Here is a 21,518-nt window from a genome sequence, read left to right on the forward strand (position 1 = left end):
CGCTCCAAGTAAGGAGAATATTTAAATTACCTCCTATACCAAGCAGTTTAAGTTGGTATCTCTGATATACCATGTCAACAGAGTACAAGGTTCATTTGAAAGTTGGGAATATCTGGTGATACTTTTATAAAACACTTATGTCCAAGAAAAACATGATATGCACCTGGAAGTAATCTCATAAACAGTTTTTGTTGAACAAAGACTTACCATTTTATTATTAAGTTGGTTTTATTTTTTATTTATTTTTTCATATTTTTCTCATGGTTTTTTTTTCAATTTATATTCAGTGATATATTTTCTTAATTTAATCTAATGTCACAGATAAGATGAGAAGATAATGTGTTACAGTAAAAATACTTGCTTATAAAATGAGTCAAAAGCAGTAATTACAATTCTCCTCCCTAATCTTCATAACAGATATAAAGAGCCCAGTAATTACAGTTCTGCGGGTAAAGTTTCTGTGGAAAAGTTATATGAAATAAATTAAGTAAAGATGATAAGAATAAGGAAATATGGAAGAAAACATTTGATGATCCACAAGGATTGAAAGTAATCAGTTATTAATTTATTGCTATTTTTTGGAGGAAATTTACATTTTAACAGGTCAAGATCAAAATATCTTAAAGGTTTCTCCTTCTGCAAGGACTGCATAGAATCAGCAGAGACTGATGAATTCCTTGAAATTAAGAATTCTACTTACTGTTTTAACTGTGATTTATGTTAGAATATTGATATGCAGATTGGTTTTTAATATATATCAGTAAAAGTCTTATGTGAGAAAATATGGCAGAACAGATTAGGCTGTCAGTGACGTCACACATCAGCATCTACCAGATGGTTATAATTGAGCTGCCAATGCTCTGAGTGCTGCTGTACAGGCTGTATACATTGCAGGATGCTGAAAAATCATAGGTATGTTCTTTAATCAGTGCACTCACAGAGTATGCTTTTTTTTAAAAATAATAATAATAATAATAAAATAAAATAAAATAAAATAAAATAAATGGTAGTGCCACTTTCCAAAACCAGGTGAAAATATGGCACCGTAAGCAGTCAGAATGTGAAATATTTCCTGTTTGTCACCTGGTGACACATCTTGATTTCTTTTGTGAAGAGGCTGTTTGTGGAAAGGGTTAAGAAGGTTGACGTTTTGCATACAAAATGCAATGGCTATTGAGAAGAAAGATGGTGCACTGATGGTAAAGGTATATTATCAGAACAACAGCAATAGCAGTGCTGCACTGCAGAAATACTGTCAATGGAAGCAGCTGCAAAGAGGCCTCATGTCAGTAAATTGACTGAAGAATATGATCACAAAATTTATAGAAACAGGTAAATTAGGTGGTGCAGCAGAGAGAGGGAGGTGGCCTATTTGTATGGCAGTTGATGCAGTTGCAGTAGCTATAGCCAGTTATATAGCATGTGCCTTAAATTCTGCAGCCAGTGCCCGTTCTATGTCACAGGAATCGTCTCTTCCCTGGTCAAAAGTTCAGAAGATTTTGTGGCACATTTTACACTGGTATTCATACAAGATTTAGAATTTGCACCAAGTAAAGCTGCAAGATAAGCTTCAGTGCCATGACTTTGCCCTTTGTTTTTTTGGCATGCATGGAAATGGATGACATGTGGCCAGTAAACATTCTTCAGCTGGATGAAGCACATTTCATTCTGCAGAGTTTCATGAATTCACAGAACTGTCACCTATGGGGTTCTGCTCCACCACATGTGCAGGAACATCCATTGGACTCAGCTTATGTGACTTTGTGATAAGGCTTCACAAGCTCCTTCATTCTCAATCCATTTTTATTTGAGGATATGACACTTTGTGGACCTGTTAGCTGTGCAGTGACAGTATAAGGACCTCCTTGTGCAGCATGTGATTCCAGCTTTGCAAGACTGCAACTATGTTCACACCATTATTTTCATGCAAGATGTGGTAACACCACATTTTGCTTACCAGGTGAAAGTTTGCTTCCAGAAGTGTCTGATAATGACCTTATCACCTCTAGGCAATTTCAATATGTGTGGCATTCCAGATCCCCCAACCTAAACTCAAGTGATTTCTGGTTGGAGGAATGTCTGAAGGACAGCATATGACATCATATCACTCTGATTACAGTGGACATGCTGCAAGCAACTGTCAGCCTTGCCATGTTACAGATACAGTATGTTGCTGAGTAAGGAGTCCATATTGAATTCATGTTGTAATGTGTGACCTTATCCTAATAAACATGTCAGAACCACTGTTATCTTGTGTTTGATCATTCAACCCCTTTCCCTGTACGCATACCACATCTTGACTACTTATAGTCCTCTCTTGGTGGCAGTAAGTTCATGAGTGTGCAAATTAGTGAATATACCTATGATGTTTCAGAATTGTGCAATGTATACAGCCCACACTACAGCACTTAGAAAACTGTCAGTTTAATTATATTACGCTCATTGTAAGAATCACGGGAATAGTTCGTCAGTGGAATTAATGATTGACAAGTGCATGTGCCGTTGATCTAAAGTGTATTATATAGTAATCAGTTCATTGGTTTTTTTTTCAAAATATTGATGCAACATCTACAGCTGCTAATTTTAACCTACATAAGGTAAAGTGTTGTAAATATTTTTCAAGAATAGCATGGAGCTATTTTAAGAAAGATGTTAGTAGGAAGTGGATTGATGCCAGTAGTGGCATTCCATGGAATCTGCCATAGCTTTGTTTTTAGAATCTCTGGCTTCATATTAAATATGTTTTTGGCACATTGACATATTATGTATTATCATACCTATATACTGTGGAGTCCATGCATATAATTTTCAGTTGATGTGTGGCTAGCATAAAATTCTTTTTATTTCTCATGTTATATGTGTGATTAAAATTATTCTCTTCAAATAATTTTTGTCTGCTGTGTAGTAAGACTATAATTTTGTAAATGTATATGGAGGAAACAAATAGGATTCATAGTTTCCAAAGTAATGGGCAACAAGATTCTGTTTGATGTGCAGTTCACATGTATCTGATAATGTTCTTCTTCAGTTTCAATATTCAACAAACACTATTTGAACTTCCCCAGAAAATTATACCATGTCTAATGATAGATTCAAAATAACTCTGATATTCTATTTTTTGCATATTCATGTCTGTAGAATTTCCTAATATTTGCACTGAAAATGCAAAACCACTTAGTTTATTTGATAGGAATTCAATTTGTATTGTCCAGCTTAAGTTCTTGTCTACATTTAGTCCTAGGAATTTGATTATGTCAATTTCTTCCATAGCTTGGTTATTATGTTGTACTATATTTTAAGTTCCACACATTTTGAATGTTTGGTTTTGAAGCACAGGTTTGTTCAGTGTTTAGTTTCAACCCATTTAACTGGAGCCAGTTTTCTAGGGTATCCAGTGTGCTTATAATGGAGCTAAAAAATTTTTATGCATCATCATTATCAACTAAAACAGAAGTATTGTCCGCAAACAGAACTGATAGGAAATTTATATTCATGGATAAGTCAGTGGGAACAGGATTGGCCCCAAAATGGAGCGTTTGAGGCACATCTTGTGATATTGCACTCCGTTTAGAATAATAATGCACTTTGTTTGAAGTGATAGTTACCCTTTGTTTTCTGTTGTGCAAGTGTGATGTGACCACTTAATTCCATATTTGTCTAATTCCTAGATAACCAAGGCATGGTTTAGAAAGTCAAATACCTTTGTAAGATTACAGGAGACACGTGCAACTTTGCTCCCCTGATATTTTTTACAATGAAGTTTTTGACTTGGTTTGTAGCTACCTTCTCTAAGAGTTTTTACAGGAGTGGAGGAACAGAAATAGGGCAATAGTTTCCCATGTCTTCCCTTGACACTTCCTTGAATAGAAATCTGACTTCAGCATACGTCAACACATCAGGAAAGCATCCCTGTTCAGAAGATTAGTTGATTATTTTAGTTAGGGGAGGTGCTATTGCATCACACACTGCTTTAATCACTTTAGTGGGTATCCCATTACACCCAGCAGACCTTTTATTTTTAATGCAGTACAAGAGTTTCTTGGTGGGGTCCAAAGGGATTTACTTTATTCTGATATTCTTCTACATCAACATCTGAGTCAGCCTCATTTATGAAGAATTCATTTAAACATTTTGATATCTCAACTGAATTTATGATGAAGCTATCATCTACTTTAATCATAGATATTTCATTACTAGTAACTCTAACACCTGACTCTGATTTGACAGTGGACCACACTGCCTTTGTCTTGCTTTTATGTTGCATAATGAATTTATTATTTGCAATTTGTTATGCTACCTTCACAACTTTTTTTAAATATAGTAAATAATATAATAAATAAATATACTCAGCAAAATGTCTGTTTTTATTACATTTCAATTCATTGTAGAGTTGCCTCTTCCTGGCACTAGAAACTTTTATACCGTGAGTTGTCCATTTAAGCTTACAAGTTATTCTGTTACATGCGGTTCTATGTGGAAAAGTTTCATTAAACATTTGAAGAAGCTACTTAAAAATTTGTCAAAGTTACTATCACACTACAGCTGTCGTAAGGCCAATCAACCTCTCTTAACTTATTACAAAATATAGTGATTTTTTCTTTGAAGTTGCTTTTCATATGGCTTTTGTTTTATGGAATTTCTTGGTTTACTTTTGGTAGTTCAATGAAAAGTGTAGAGTGATTAGAGATTCCCAAATCTAAGCAAAACTTGTAAACTTCTTCAAACACATTATTTGTTACAATATTATCAATATAGATCACTGACTGTGCACTTCCTACTGTGGGTTGCATCAAGTTTACTTTGAAGCCAATTTTTTTTATTTATTAAGTCAGTGAATTTGGACACATCATTGCTTTCAACTGTGATATTAATATTGAAGTCAACAGCTGTTACAATCTTTTCCTTTTTTCTTTACTGAGATTTTCAAGCAGACACTGAAATTTCATCAGAAAAGTTTCAATTGTAGCTTTCTCTGGTTCTCTGTAAATGGAAAGTACTATGACATTTGGATCCCTCAACTCAATACAGCAGCTTTCAAATACACACTCTTCATTCAAATGATTAAGATAATTTCTTATTTCATATTTTATATTAGAATAAGTAAGTACGCAAGAGCCTCCACATGGTTTTTCTCATCTACAAAAACAGTTGGCTATTAATTTTCAGTTTTATTAAGAATTCTGATATTATCAAATGTAAGCCATTATTGATTTAGGCAAATAACTTTGATATTTTTAAATTCGGAAAGAATAATTTGTAGTTCATCAACTCTGTGAGTTTTGTTTGGAAAATCAGCACGTAGGCCATTTATATTCAAGTGCATTATGTGGGGATAGTTTTTCTTACTCATGTTTTCAAGCATACTCTTTCCTGGGTACAGTTTGAGTCTTGCTGCTTTAGTTACCAGCATTGACAGAATCAAAGCTATAAAGGAAGGTTGCCAGTTCATGCCTGTGTAGATTTGATGACATTGTGGCTCATGAAACCATGAAAAGAACAGTATAGTTTCAAGTAATGGTCTGCCATACAGTTCTAATCTGTTGTGAAGTTTCATGGCTTAAACTGACTAAGGAGAGCTTATTGCAAACCTGTTCTGCTAACACCATAAACATGTTTAGCATTGGTTACTTTCAGCCCTGGATTAATATGCTTGATTCATCTGGAAACATATAATTCATTAACATTCCTTTATACTGTTTAGAAAGTAGTTTCTACTGGTTGAGAACAGGAGGGCATCCAGAACCAAGCTTTGTATGAGTCCCTTTTATATGTTTTGCCACTCCGAGTTCAGTTTTATTCCATTGGTGCAGATTGTGAATATGGTCATATAATTTCTGTTCCTATATTCATTCATACACCATGTTCAAACACTGTCATGAATAAATCCTTCAAGAACATGGAATGGGTCAAGTTATACATCAACAGACACAAGCACCAACACAGGCAACTTCTGTAATGTGTACTAACCACAGACTGTAACTTGGACTAATCTAATCACACTGACATTCATGGGAATGGCTTCTGAATTACTTTTAATGTGTATTTAAAGTGAAAAGCAGATACTTTGAAGGGAAAGAAGGGAGGAAACTGCTCCTCCTATTACATTGCTCAGCTGACACTTTTATTACTACTTTGAGTAAGTATTTACGCAGAACACTATTAGCCACTTATGCACTGGTAGAGTTACAAATCAGTTTCATTTGAAAAGTAGTTTAAGCATAATTTACATATTGTGTTAATTTACAGTAGGAGTGGTTAATAAGGTGTTCTGTTACTTTAGTTTTGAATTTTTGAGGATTTCCAATTTCATGCCCGATGTCTGTTGGCAACCTGCTATAAAATTCCATTCAGCATCTTTAATTCCCAATGTTCTATTAAAGCTCAACTTCCATCAGTGCATACTTCTCATATCATAATCCCATTAACTTACCTGGAAATGATTCAATATTATTCACCAGCTAGTGTAAATGCACTACACTGCTTTATATGGGAGGATTAGCACAACATAGCTATACAATTATGAACTGTCAGTGGCTAACAAAATACTAACTGTCCCAAAGTGTTTAATGCCAGATTTTTCTATATTCTATTCATGCTACTTCATTCATTATTTTTATCAATGAAAGTGATAAATGAACTACAAATCTTTATTATATGGTTAGAGAAAAATCCAGAGAAATTGAAACATATACAAAGATGTAAAATTGCCAGCTTTCAGAATAAGGGTCTTCTTCTGAAACTGGTAAGGCCTACAGCTACAAGAAAAGTCTTGCATGATTTTTCACATGTTAAACATTACTAGTTTTCTTTCCTCCTTCAGAATAATAAATGATTTTTTACACATTTACTGTCATTAAAATAAAAGAAAAACTCTGTGTATGGTATTCAGAATCTGAAAGATGCTTCCTCACAACATATGCATGAAACATTAGTACATGCAGATGGAAGAGGATGACAGTGTTAAATTCTCAGTACTGCAATTTGATGATAAATTCAGTTAGCTGTAACATACCACAGAACTGTTGAAATGCCTAAACAAATCTGTGAGAAGGTTATTAGGTGTGGGTCATATATAATAAAAAAAGATATTTGCTTCTTTTATTCCACAAAGTCAAACATAATCATATTTTGGGGGAACTCACAAACACAAGTTCAAGTTTTCCATGTCCAGAAGCTTGTAGTACAGATTATTTGTAGCATACAAGAAAGACTGTCTTGCAGAAGACTATTCAAAGAACAGAATATACTAACTACTGCTTCTGAGTATATTGCAAGTTTTTATAAGTAATATCTTTCTTTTATTATCCAACAATTCACTTCATGATATCATCAGCAGTAATTAAAACAATCTACATAACAACTCAAAGTCACTCACCTTTATTGAGAAAGATGTTCCATTGTTTTTAGTAACTTTCCAGCAACCATGAAAAGTTTCTTTACTAATAAACTATAGCTTACGACAGACAAATAGTATTCACTACTGAACCACATCTTCCACTCCATTGATGAATTTTGGGAGGACCAACTGATGAATAGAATAGAATAGAATAGAATATTTTTATTAGCCTTTCAGTATTTTTCATACAATTGGCTTCATCATAGTTTACAGAGAGTTTTAGTTTCAGTATGATATTCAAATAGTTACAGAATGGGGAGAAAAGGAACTACAGACCTTTTCTTCAGCTTTATGTAAAACAATGTTTTATACAATAATTAAATACACACATAAGAAAAGAATCACAGAAAATAACTAGCTTATATAATATTAAAACATTTCCTTCATAACTTAACATATATTTTGATGATTAGTTTCTAAAAATTTTCAGTTGTATAGAATTCCTTGTTTTTTTAGCCAGGTTTGCAATGTATTCTTATATTTATTTAGTGGTACTGTACGAGCTGAGCATGGTAACTTATTGAAAAATTTGATGCTTAAGTACTTGTAGTTATTATGGACTACAGCAAGTCTTGTGGAAGGCGAGTCTAGCAGGTGACTGTTTCTTGTACTGTGTGCATACACATCACATCTCATGTTCAATTTTATCAGATTTTCTCTGGCATATATTAAACAGTTATATATGTACATGCTTGGCACTGTCATTACGCCAAGAGATTTGAAATAATTTCTGCAGGACTCTCTGGGTGCTAACCCTTCCATGCACCTGATTGCTTTCTTCTGCCATCTGAAAATACATTCAGCCCCTGGGGAGTTACCCCAAAGCAATATTCCGTATTGCAGTTGGGAATGAAAAAAAGCATAGTATGAGTGGAGTAGCAATTGCTTGCTCATACTATTTCTTGATTTATACAATAAGAAAAGTACTTGTGCTAGTTTACTACATAGATAATTGGTGTGTCCTTCCCATGAGAGCTTTTGGTCTATGATTAGTCCAAGTAATTTCACTGTTTTGTTTTCATTTTTAGTTACTTTGAGATTAAATATTATTGCTTCTGTTTTTGTTTTATTTATGCACAGCTGGTTAGCCTGACACCAGTAATTAGCCATTTGCATCATTTCTCTATTTTTGTCCAGTACACTCTGTAAGTTCTCTCCTGTACTTATTAATGTCATATCGTCAGCATATAGTGTGTTCTTACACGGTATGTAATTTGAGAAGTCATTAACATAGACAATGAACAGAAAAGGTCCAAGAACAGAGCCTTGGGGTATTCCTCTTTCTATAGGGAGTATTTCTGACATCTGCTTATTTGCATATACAAGCTGTAAACTATTGTTTAGATAAGATTTGAATAGATAGAGTGTATCATCTTCAATGCCATAATATTTTAACTTTTTGATGAGTATATCATGTGTCACCAAGTCAAATGCTTTACTTAGGTCAATAAGTGTTCCAGACATTGATACCCTTTTTTTCATACCCTTCATAAACATTGCTCACCAAAGCTTCTACTGCTTTTACAGTTGACAGGTGTGACCTGAAGCCAAACTGTTGTTCATTTAAAATTTTGTTGGTTTCAAAATACCTGTATATCTGCTTATGCACACAATTTTCTACTATCTTGGATATGGTTGGTACTATTTGTAATTATTTGGGAGGTTTCTTTCACCTTTTTTATACACAGGCAATGTAACTGTGATTTAAGACAGTCAGGGAATATTCCTTCATCCAGTACTCTGTTTGATAGTGAGAGAAGTGGCATTTTAATTTCTTTTGCTATACATTTTATGATGAGATAACTGAGTCCATAATAGTCTTCTGTTTTGGAATTACTTAATTTGTTTATTGACTTATGAATATCATTTATTGTGATTTGGGTCCAACTGAACTTCTCACTACTTGTCTGTTTTGCACAAGTGAGCAATGCTTCTGCATCAGAGGCAGAATTGATGGGTGGAGTGGTGACACTAGTTACAAAATATTCATTGAGAATATTGGAGTCAATAGGGATACTGCTTTCTTTATTGGTATTATTAATTTCCCTTTTAATGACAGTCCAGGCAGCTTTACATTTATTTTTAGAATTTAAAATATATTCATCATTTGCACAGCACTTAGCATTTTTTATTTCTAATCTGTAAAGGTTTCTCATTTTAGTGTAATTTTCCTTGTCCCTATCACTGTTATGAGATTTGTCTTTCATAAACATCAGTATTATTCTGAGTTTGTTAAGTTGTGGGGTGTACCACTTGTTAGTATTTTGTTGCTTATGAGTAATATTACTCTGGTACCTTTTGGTTACCAAGGGCATGTCGTTTCTACTATATGCTTGATCTCTGTCAGGAAACTGGAAAAACATTTATTAATTGTTTTCTTGTTATCCATTACATGAGTCCAATCCATTTCTTTTAACTGGTTTATCATTTTGTTTTCATTGGATTCACCTAGAATTCTATATGTCACTTCTCTCTCTGTAGAACTGAAGGCTGACTTTTCTGTTTGAAGCCATAGCCCTGCGTGATCTGATATTCCTAGTTCTATTACATCACAGTGTATGGAGTCTCTTTGTACATTGCTAATTATGTTACCATGGCATGCGTTCAGTCTAGAGGGTTTTTCATCGATACAGTAATAGTTTAATGACTTCAGAGTGTTAATCATATGAATTACATTTTTTCTCTTTGCCCTTATATCTATGTTAATATCACCTACAGTTACAATTCTATGCTGTTTATATTTTGACAACAGCAATATTAAAGTATTAATTTTTTCTATAAATACTATCTCATCAGAGCCTGGGATTCGATAGATTGAGACAGTTACGGTTTTCTGTTCGTGCATTACCACACCAGCTACTTCTGTTGTAGCTTCAAGGCATATTCTACTAAGGTCTATAACTGAGTAGTGCAATTCAAGGTTACTTTTGACATATATTGAGACCCCACCATGTGTAATACTTTTTCTGAAGTAGCTTGTAACTAACGAATATCCAAGAGGAACACACAAGTCTATTTCAGTGTCTTTCATCCAGTGTTCATTGATGCATAGAACAGTGCAGTAAATTTTATTGAGCCAGTATTGTAATTCATTGATTTTACACGTAAGAGATTGTACATTTATATGAAGGAGGAGGAAACTGTCACTGCTACATAATGGCATTCTACTTTCACGGAACCTTCTGTCTTCACTTATTTTCGCTACATGATCTGGGGTTGCACAATTATCTGAATGAATTACACTGCTGCAGTTTCCACTTAGTGTGGTTTCTAACTTTCCTTCATCTGTAATGTCGTTTTCTCTAAAAACGGAGGTGTACAGTCATGATCTGTGGGACTGTCTTTTAAGACAAGGCTGCTGCGTCCTCGTATTTCATTTACAACTTTGTTTATCTCCTGACACAAAAATGCATACGTTACTAAGTATATCACATGACAAGAATGCTATGTAATACCTGATGTTGGCACTGTGAGCAAGCCTTATAAAGTGGCAGTGTTTGGCTACAGTAGCATAAAAATTATCCTGCATATTTCAGTATGTGTAGGGAAGATTGTTGTATTTTGGTACACTTTTCAAACTTCCACCTCTGTCACCTCTAGTCTTTAACAGAAGTTTGACATATTTTCTTATTCTGTGTTGAAATAATAGCATTCACTTTATGTATGCTGCAGTCTTTTTCTGAAATTACAAAAATTACTCCAGAAAATTAAGGCTTTTCCAAATGTTAAAAACTGTCCCAAGGTACAAAATGGTCATATACCTAGAAACAAATATTCTATCTAAATTTAAAAGTTTTTCAGTCAAGAAAATCTTACAAATACGAGGGCAGTTCAATAAGTAATGCAACACATTTTTTTTCTCGGCCAATTTTGGTTGAAAAAACCGGAAATTTCTTGTGGAATATTTTCAAACATTCCCGCTTCGTCTCGTATAGTTTCATTGACTTCCGACAGGTGGCAGCGCTGTACGGAGCTGTTAAAATGGCGTCTGTAACGGATGTGCGTTGCAAACAACGAGCAGTGATCGAGTTTCTTTTGGCGGAAAACCAGGGCATCTCAGATATTCGTAGGCGCTTGCAGAATGTCTACGGTGATCTGGCAGTGGACAAAAGCAAGGTGAGTCATTGGGCAAAGCGTGTGTCATCATCGCCGCAAGGTCAAGCAAGACTGTCTGATCTCCCGCGTGCGGGCCGGCCGTGCACAGCTGTGACTCCTGCAATGGCGGAGCGTGCGAACACACTCGTTCGAGATGATCGACGGATCACCATCAAACAACTCAGTGCTCAACTTGACATCTCTGTTGGTAGTGCTGTCACAATTGTTCACCAGTTGGGATATTCAAAGGTTTGTTTCCGATGGGTCCCTCGTTGTCTAACCGAACACCATAAAGAGCAAAGGAGAACCATCTGTGCGAAATTGCTTGCTCGTCATGTGGCTGAGGGTGACAATTTCTTGTCAAAGATTGTTACAGGCGATGAAACATGGGTTCATCACTTCGAACCTGAAACAAAACGGCAATCAATGGAGTGGCGCCACACCCACTCCCCTACCAAGAAAAAGTTTAAAGCCATACCCTCAGCCGGTAAAGTCATGGTTACAGTCTTCTGGGACGCTGAAGGGGTTATTCTGTTCGATTTCCTTCCCCATGGTCAAACGATCAACTCTGAAGTGTATTGTGCTACTCTTCAGAAATTGAAGAAACGACTTCAGCGTGTTCGTAGGCACAAAAATCTGAACGAACTTCTCCTTCTTCATGACAACGCAAGACCTCACACAAGTCTTCGCGCCCGAGACGAGCTCACAAAACTTCAGTGGACTGTTCTTCCTCATGCACCCTACAGCCCCGATCTCGCACCATCGGATTTCCATATGTTTGGCCCAATGAAGGACGCAATCCGTGGGAGGCACTACGCGGATGATGAAGAAGTTATTGATGCAGTTCGACGTTGGCTCCGACATCGACCAGTGGAATGGTACCGTGCAGGCATACAGGCCCTCATTTCAAGGTGGCGTAAGGCCGTAGCATTGAATGGAGATTACGTTGAAAAATAGTGTTGTGTAGCTAAAAGATTGGGGAATAACCTGGTGTATTTCAATGCTGAATAAAACAACCCCTGTTTCAGAAAAAAAATGTGTTGCATTACTTATTGAACTGCCCTCGTACTATATTTAATAGTCTTTGTTACATTATTACTCTGCTACACATCAATAATGAGTAAGTGAAATCAAGTTAAGAAGAAATATTATCAAAAACCAGCTACAAGTTAAAAACATTCTGAAACAGAAGCCACTGGAAGCTATTGGCAACTAACATGAAGCTCCATTTTTGAGACAAGGTAAATTGTGTGAGACATAAAGAAACTCAGTGTGTACAAAAGGAATTCCAGCAAAAGAATAGGGATTTATTATGCAATAAACTAAGTATTGTGAGTTGGCTGATAGAGCTCTGTGAACTACAGCAAATTCTTAATTTTTGTAAAGGCATTTAATGAATCTTTTCCCCCTAGATCTTGTCAAAAGAAAGTAAACAATGAAGTTAACTGGATTACACCTGGAATAAAAAGTTCAGTGCCAGATATAGAGAGCTTACATAATGAATTAAAATCAATCAGAAATCCTCATTTTGTTATGTATGTCAAAATGATATAAAGCTGTATCCAGGCAAGTTGTAGCAACAGCTAAAAGAGTGTCAAATAATATATTTATCCTCAAACATAGAAATAAGACGAAAGCAGTGTGGTCAGATGTTCAGTCAGAATTAGGAGCCAAAATTAAAAGTCAAGAGATTCTGAAAATTAAATTTCAAAATTGCATTATAATAATCCCTGTTCAGGTGTCAAATTGCTTCAATTCATTCTTCTTATATGTAGCAATATCAGATGTATTTATGGAAGCCTATCAAGATACGATATATTTCATAAGCTTGGGAAAAAAACAGAATACAGCTTTGAAAGGGCTTGGAAAAATCACCCAAAGGGATGTCAAAAATGAAATATTGTCTTTCAAAAAGAAAACATCACCTGAGCAAGATGAAATACCAACTTCTGTGTGTATAGTATCATTTGACAACTACTGTCAGTTGCTATAACCCAATCCTTTGAGCAGGGATGTTTTCCAAACCTATTTAAATATGCAAAGATAAAAGTAGTATTCTAAAAGGGATTAACAGAAGCTATGGGGAACTACCATACCCTCTCTTCTACCGGTCTCCTCTTAAATGTTTGGAAAGACTACAACAAATCAAGTTCAAACATTTCTAATTACAGATGACATAATTTTTAAAAACCAGTTTTGATTCCAACAGGGAAAAAGCACTGTAAATGCCATCAATGAGTTTACTAAAACAATATGCTCCACATTAGATAAGGGTAAAAAGTCACAGGAATATTCTGTGACCTGACAAAACTCTTTGACTCAGTTGACGATTCCCTATTTCTCCACAAATTACAGCTGTATGGAATCAGGGACACTGCTTTACAGTGTTTCAACTCTTATTTAACAGACAGGAAAAAAAGAGTAATTGTAACTTCAAATTCAAGAAATTACTCCTCAAACTGGAATCACTTCCCTTTCTACATAAATGAGCTACCACTTGTTATTAATGTTCATTCAGTTTTATTTGCTGAAAATAATTCAGTTCTAATTGAAAAGAATCCCATAAAGTGTAAAAATACTCTAAAGAAACTTGAATCTTAGTTCCAGCCAAATGGACTAAAACTAAATGCAACTAACAAAATGCAATTTGAAATGGAATCATTAAAACAGATTACAATAAAGGTAACTCGTAATGATCAGATATCATCGAAGCAAATCATGTAAGGTTCATGGGCCTAAATCTTGATAAAAATCTTGATTGGAGAGTATGCATTGATTACTGACAGCATAGTATTTGCAGTGTGTATTTTGGCTGCTGCCAGACACAAGACAGGTAGAAAGAAAGGTAGTCTATCACTGCTACTTTGAGCCAATTATTTGTCGTGGCATAATCTTCTGGGAAAATTCAACAACTGTCACAAGACTCCTCGTATTACAAAAGAAAATAATTAGGAACATGTGAGTTGCCAAACAACTGCAGATAACTGTTAAAAGATTTGAAAATACCATCTACTCCCTCAACCATAACTACAGCACTTGCCACTGAGAGAATTTTAAACTCCTGACTAATCTCTTAAAATTCTAAGCCCAGACACCAGGGTATTTGGGGTTTAAGAGTTACAATAAAATAAAAGATAGTAACATATTTAATGTGGAGCTTGGTTCACTGAAAGTGGGAAAGTGTTGTTATTCTACTGAAGAATTCATTGAGGACAGTTTCACAGTTTGAACAAGGTAAATTATACATTTTATTTTTGCATACTAGATGCTGTACTATGCATTTGTGTAGCAGGAACTCAGAATGTATATAAAATGATGTAAACTACCACATTTCTCTTAAAAAATGTTTCTTATTTTATATCCTGACATGCCTCCTGTACATCAGATCGAATGATTTGAAAATTGTATGCTGCAAATGATCTTCACACCTTCAAGTTTCTTCTCACTATGGGTCTGGAGAATGAACAGTGTGTCTAATCTAACCTGCTACATATCAGCAGAGAGATGTCTGCCCCCGGTCAGCATGACAGAATGTCAATTGTAAGGGACCGGGTTCGATTCCCAGCTGGGTCGGAGATTTTCTCCACTCAGGGACTGGGTGTTGTGTTGTCCTAATCATCATCATTTCATCCCCACCGTGCAAGTCACCGAAGTGGCGTCAAATCGAAATACTTCACCCGGCGAACAGTCTACCCAATGGGAGGCCCTAGTCCCACAACATTTACATTTTAGCAGAGAGATCATGGCAAGATACCATACAATGCAACAGAGAACAGATGATACAATTCACCGCCTGTGTTCCATAAAAGAAATTCACCTGCAGTATGCCACTTCACATTTCAATTAATTTTCTGCTGTGGATTTCTGTCAACAGCTAACTTCTGTATATATCCATCAATTTTATGAAAAGAATAGTTGCTACTCACAATATAGCAGAGATGCTGAGTCGCTGATAGGCACAACAAAAAGACTGTCAGAATGTGGGCTTTCGGCCAACAAGGCTTTCCTAAAAAATAGACAACATACACACTCATGCAAATGCAACTCGCATACACACGACCACATGTGAGTTGCATTTGCATGAGTGTGTATATTGTCTATTTTTGATGAATTTCTTTCAGATTTACATTGCTTTGCTTTTAATGGTATGGTATAGTGGATTCACCATTCCAATTATTTGTCTTGATGTTTTATACCCTGTATTTCATTCTTGTGTACTTCTTATTTAAATAATGAGACATATTTAACTTCTATTTGACTCTCATTGTACATAATGATGCTTTTCTTTTAAGGAGCTTGACATTATCATAACAAACTTAAAGTTAACTGTTAATATTTGCGTGTGAAAGCTTTTATAAATTTGCAACTTATTATTTTTCCAGCTATCATCTTGGGACAGTGGCTTTTGGTTCACTTATATTAGCTATATGCAAGTTTATCAGACTTGTGTTGGAGTATATCAATGCAAAATTACAAAAATATGACAATATCTTTATAAAAGCAGTTATGTGCTGTCTGCGTTGCTTTTTCTGGTGCCTTGAAAAATTTATAAAATTTATAAATAAAAATGCATACATTATGTGTGCTATACATGGAAAGAATTTCTGCAAGTCTGCCAGAACTGCGTTCAACCTGATAATGAGGAATATCCTAAGAACAGTAGTGCTTGACAAGGTAAAAAGCCCTCTGTAGAAGTGCTTTCATTATTTTACAAGTTGTAGTCATCAGAAGTTATTTTTATTGTACTAGTATTAGTAGAATTAACATCTCTATTTATCCAAAAATTTAAGCTGAGTAGTGAATAAGAAACAGACTGAGTGGCTGTTAAAGTAAAAATCCAAATATCCAAGGTTTAATTCACAGTTGGCCGTGGGATTTTTTTTTTTTTTCTGTTTTCTAAATAAACCTTTATTTTGAATGTAGATTATGTCTGATATAGGTAATAAAGACGCTCATATATTTTGCTTCTCTCATTTCATAATGTCGTTGTTTGGGTAACAACAAGCCAGTCTAATTTTTATCAAATCCAAAAGCATGTGATACAAATTATTTTTAATAATGTCCTGCAGAGGCCTGTTCAAGGAGCTAAGAATACTTACTACTGCTCGCCAGTATATTTGTTCCTTAATGAAATTTGTCATAAATAAAGTGTCTCTTTTCCAGGCAACCAACCCAGTTTATGGAATCAATACTAGGAATAAGAATAACCTATATAAAGATTTAAAGTCATTTACTTTGGTCCAGAAACATATCCATTAGTTAGAAATACAGAATTTCAATAACTTGCCAGCAGCCATAAAGAAACTTGTCTACTAATAAAGTACAAATTAAAGAAACCCAAAGGATATATTAATGAGCCACTTCTTCCACTCCAGTGAATTTCTGTTGATGTAGAAGGCACCTATGGTCTCTAAATGTGACTCCCTGTAGAAATTAAAATTAATGTAATTAGAAATAATAGTACCTAAAGTAATATCTTTGTACTATTCTAAATATTTTGTCATACAGGTAATACTTCACATGTATAGTGCACTTCTAGCTCAAAAATGTTAATAGCCACTATAAACTTATCGTGTTAGAACTTCTATACAGCTTTCTGGGATTCAATTAGTCACCACTTATAGCTTGAGTATATTTTTTAAAAAGTAGCCCATTATCTAGTTTCCACCCTCAAATTTCTTGGCTCAATTACAGAAGTGTCTCGTACTGCAATGACAATTACAGTGCAGGGCAGAGTCGACCCCATTTCAGGTTGAGGTGGTCAGGCGTAGACTTGTCAGGATGGCTAGTTTGACCCCCTCACCCTAGGTGTGTGGGTTCTCTAATGAGAACAGGTCCAAATCCAACATACTCTTGTTAGAACTAGTTGATTTATTCCTTAGGTTCAGCAATATCAGAGATCCAATGACCGTGTCAGCAGGTGTAAGATGGGCATCAAACCCATGGTCCACAGCTTTTTTGAGTACTGTCACGATCCTGACCACAGCTCATAAACAGTGCAGTGTGGCTGAGAGTGGAGTGTGCTTGCACAGCAGGCACTCAGCACAGCTGACACTGAGTCAATGCTGGCCACATAGCCCAGTCTTAACAGCCTAGTGGTGATCACATGAGGTTGTCAGCCAACTAGCAGCAGCTTGCAGTTAGGACAGTGTCATCTAGGAAGCAAATTATGGTCCCTGATATTTGGCTGGCTGCGCATGATGACAGTAGATGTCCAGCAGTCCAGTGACTAGAAGGGTCTTAGTTTGATCCTCGCCCCACTGGATCTGATGCTGGTCTGTACTGTGGGTGATCTCATGGGCTGATAGATGATGATGATGACTACATCAGTGGGACAATAATGGCACTTCTCCAGGCCACACAGGAGAAGCATGACCCACAGTGATTGCTGATTTGTTGCCTCTTATGTGTAAGGATCAATTGTATTGACATGCAGATGCCCTAGGCTCCATATATCTCCCAAGATGAAACACAACAGATGCATTCTCGATTTTTGTAATGCTGCTGGTTGCTGGCCAAGTGGTCATACTAGTGTACTGATACTGGCCATGATGACTAATTGCTGTGACATCTGGTTATTGAAATTCACATGCTCAGGGCAGCTGTGGCAGCCATTGTCACTACATTCATTCCCTCTTTGAAGAACTCAGACCCAAATTCCATGCTGCTGCCAAGCTTATAATTGTCTGGATGATGACTGTTTAATTCCCACAATGTACTACAACAGTATTTTTCATTATCAGTGTATGTCCTTGCCACTGCAAAAAAGCATGTTCACATGGTAGTTGCATCATGTATTTGCATTCACCCCATTTGCACTGTTCAGTCTTATGTTCAGCAATGACATTGTCACATTGACCCTGTTTGGTCTGTTCAGATTATTGTTCATCAACGACATTGTCACAAAGTTCGTGCTTGATTCCACTTTTTAAATGATCCACTTACTGCTTGGTACAGCACTTACCTATATTGCCCCATAGAGTCTCAAGATAAAGTTAATTTATAAAGCATTGTCAGTCTGTTTAATCCACTCATCCATTTTGCAGTAGTGTTAGCACCAACTTGCAGGGATATGGTTTGAGATTCTGGGAGGTCTTTTTACAATTGTGAAATTTCTGCACTATAATACTCCCGTTTCTTCTATATGAAATTACAGAAGCTGTACACATAAACTTTAAAACTGTATTTACCTTCATCAACAATCTCTAACCATCAATGTATTTGTCTTATTCCCCGAATTATATATCATCTTATTAACTGATTACATCTTATCATGACATCATAAAATCCATTGACAGATTGTGCAAAATTATACCAATGTGCTACAATGTAGTGGCCTATAGCCTTTTGATTTACCCTAGTAGTAATCATAACTAAATTGACTACATTAATTTTATGTATATAAATTGAACTGTTTAAATATATTTAAATTTAATAATTAATAGTTTAATGTTGAGAAGAATGAGAAGAAAAGTAAGTTAGTATTGGTAGGGATCGAATCCGGGTCTATTTACCAATCTATTTTATTGCCTTTCTTAGTGGGCCCACTTGCCCACAATGGAGTCATTACAGCAGTGCTTTAAAAATCCTCCATACTCTATGCTTGTGCAATATGCTTCATGCCATCAGTAATCTGTGGAAAATAATTGACTTGAAATTAAATATTTGTTCAGAACATCAACTGGCCTACCTAAAACCATCTTGATATTTACCTAAATCAGTCTCCAGTGTTGTTTTTACTCTGTTTAGTTCAATCTTGGAAAATATTTTTATGCAACTGGTTGCAAATAAATTCCTCTGTTTTCCTTAACATCTTGTTTATTGTCTTTCTTGTGGAGTGGATGTAGCAGGGTCATCTTCCACTCACCAGAGAGAGGGTTTTTTTTTCAGATTTTCTCAAAGATTAATTTTAACTCAGTTTTCATTTTTAGTAGAGACCCTTTCAAAAGTTCTGCTGTAATAGTCTCTCTTCCAGCTTTATAAGCTTTTAATAACTTTATCAATTCATTTGGTGGTTGGGGGTCAATCTGCTTCTAGATTTTCATGGGTGTTTTAATATTTGAGGTTTTGGACTGGTTCTGGACAATGAAGAAGCTGATCAAAATATTTTGCAAGTATTTTGAAATTTTTAGAGTTACTTAAGCCAGATCAATGAGCCTCGGCTGATGCCCCTCTGTTGTTGGGTTTACACTTGAAATACATCTACGTAACTCTTTAAATCTCACTTTCTCCTCCAAACACTAACTGAAAAATGGGTCTCTTTAGCACATCATGTACAGAAAAACTTTCACACTAAATTTCCTTGTATGCTCACTTGTTTTACCATCATCTAGCTTATAGTCTTTTGACTAAAAAGGGTAATAATTGTGACTAAATTGACTATATCATTTTTACATATAGAAACTGAACTGTTATGTTTAAATTTTATAATGAATAGTTTAGCATTGTGTGTGTGGTGGGAATGAAACCTGGGTCCACAAATTACAATTCTGTACTATATATATGACTCAACCAAAGCAGAGTCACACAGATGGGGCTTTAAAAATCACTCATACTTTATGCTTGCACAGTACACTCCACACAATTTCAAAGAAAATTACTTAGAAAATTACTTTTCTGGTGCCGTGAGCAATGTAGCACTCATATTGCTGGAAGGGATGATGTTACATCAAAGCATACACAGTAGAAGACACTTCCCAGAGTTGATCATAGCATGGATAACTGTTATTTCAGCACTCAACACTAGTTTCTAGTTCTTGTGGAGACAGTACTACAAAACACATTTTTGTTCATTTTATTTTCTTATTAGCATGCATTCAAAGAAAAATGGCAATTTTAGTGCAAGTTACAGCTCATATTTGAAGACAAGTGGCACAATTTTAGTGCTATTTCTGTCTCGCATTTGAAGTGAAATGACATAATTTTAGTGCAATATTTGCAGTGTGCTGTAGCATGTTAGCTCATGATAACTGCCCACGACTGGTAAAATTTGTTACTTAAAGTAAAAGGACATGAATTCAGCCAGAAAGACATAAAAATTAACTATTTACAAGAAGTGTCCATGATAGAAATACTACAGTTTTGCAGTATTGATTATAACACTTGGAGAACTATCACCCAAATCTCACATTACATCTCTTCCCAGAGAGGGAGTCAGTGTACTGTGGTCCATAAGATCTGGGATATCACTGATGAATTTGATTAGCTACATACACTTTACCAGATTCAACCCATCGTACCTTATTTTGACCCCATTTCACAACAAGCCATAGACACTCTTGCAGCTCCAACCTGTGCTACCTTATTTCAGCGCCTATTACACAACTACCACTTTCTCATCATAACATATTTTTTTCCTTTAAACTTGCTAAGTTCTTCTGTTATGACTGTCTTGATCTGTTGCCCATAATTCCCTTCTCTGGATCTGAGATTTACCTCAGGCAGATTCTTTTCATCATGCCAGCTGAAATTAAGAGACCAAGTGCATCAGAGCAGTGGTGTCATGGGATTAACACATCATGCATTCATCACCATACTGCACTGTTTTTAATCAGATGTTACATGATGAAAACACAAAAATTCTTACCATAAGACACTGTTCCAAATGTGCAGTACCTACTGAAGCACTGGTCTATTTTTATTCCTTCAGCACTGTATCATGGCTTTCACAGACCTAAATAGATAAAAGAATCACAGACAGAAACAGAAGGACTGTGGTGCATAAATGGAAAAGGGGAAAGGAAATCTGGATGAAACTCAGTTACTCTGTGGACATCAGCCAACATATATACTAGAGCACATCTCTGGAGGATTATTACATTTATAGCTTGCATGACAACACCTATACTCATCTACTATTTACACTTGCCTACTATCTCCCCAACATGCACAGTCCTTCATTCCTGACATATTGCACATGTTGTATTTCTACACAGAAAAGAAAAATCTGGAATGTAGAACATATGGCACCCATCATGAAGGCTTTGAATACGTTGGTAGTACTTCCACCATTCCTGCTTTTGCCACA

The 21,518-nt window shown here is 35.5% G+C and overlaps 1 protein-coding gene across 2 annotated transcripts in view; it reads left to right on the top strand.

Moving 5' to 3' along the window:
- LOC126458091 (choline transporter-like protein 4) overlaps positions 1-21,518 on the top strand; it is a 254,992-nt gene that overhangs the window by 205,132 nt on the left and 28,342 nt on the right. For both annotated transcript variants that reach the window (XM_050094914.1, XM_050094922.1), the window contains exon 10: positions 15,874-16,165. In XM_050094914.1, the coding sequence (XP_049950871.1) occupies positions 15,874-16,165 (292 nt within the window). The remainder of the gene's footprint in view (positions 1-15,873; positions 16,166-21,518) is intronic.

The sequence above is a fragment of the Schistocerca serialis genome, chromosome 1 (genome assembly GCF_023864345.2).
Source record: "Schistocerca serialis cubense isolate TAMUIC-IGC-003099 chromosome 1, iqSchSeri2.2, whole genome shotgun sequence".
Lineage (NCBI taxonomy): Eukaryota > Metazoa > Arthropoda > Insecta > Orthoptera > Acrididae > Schistocerca > Schistocerca serialis.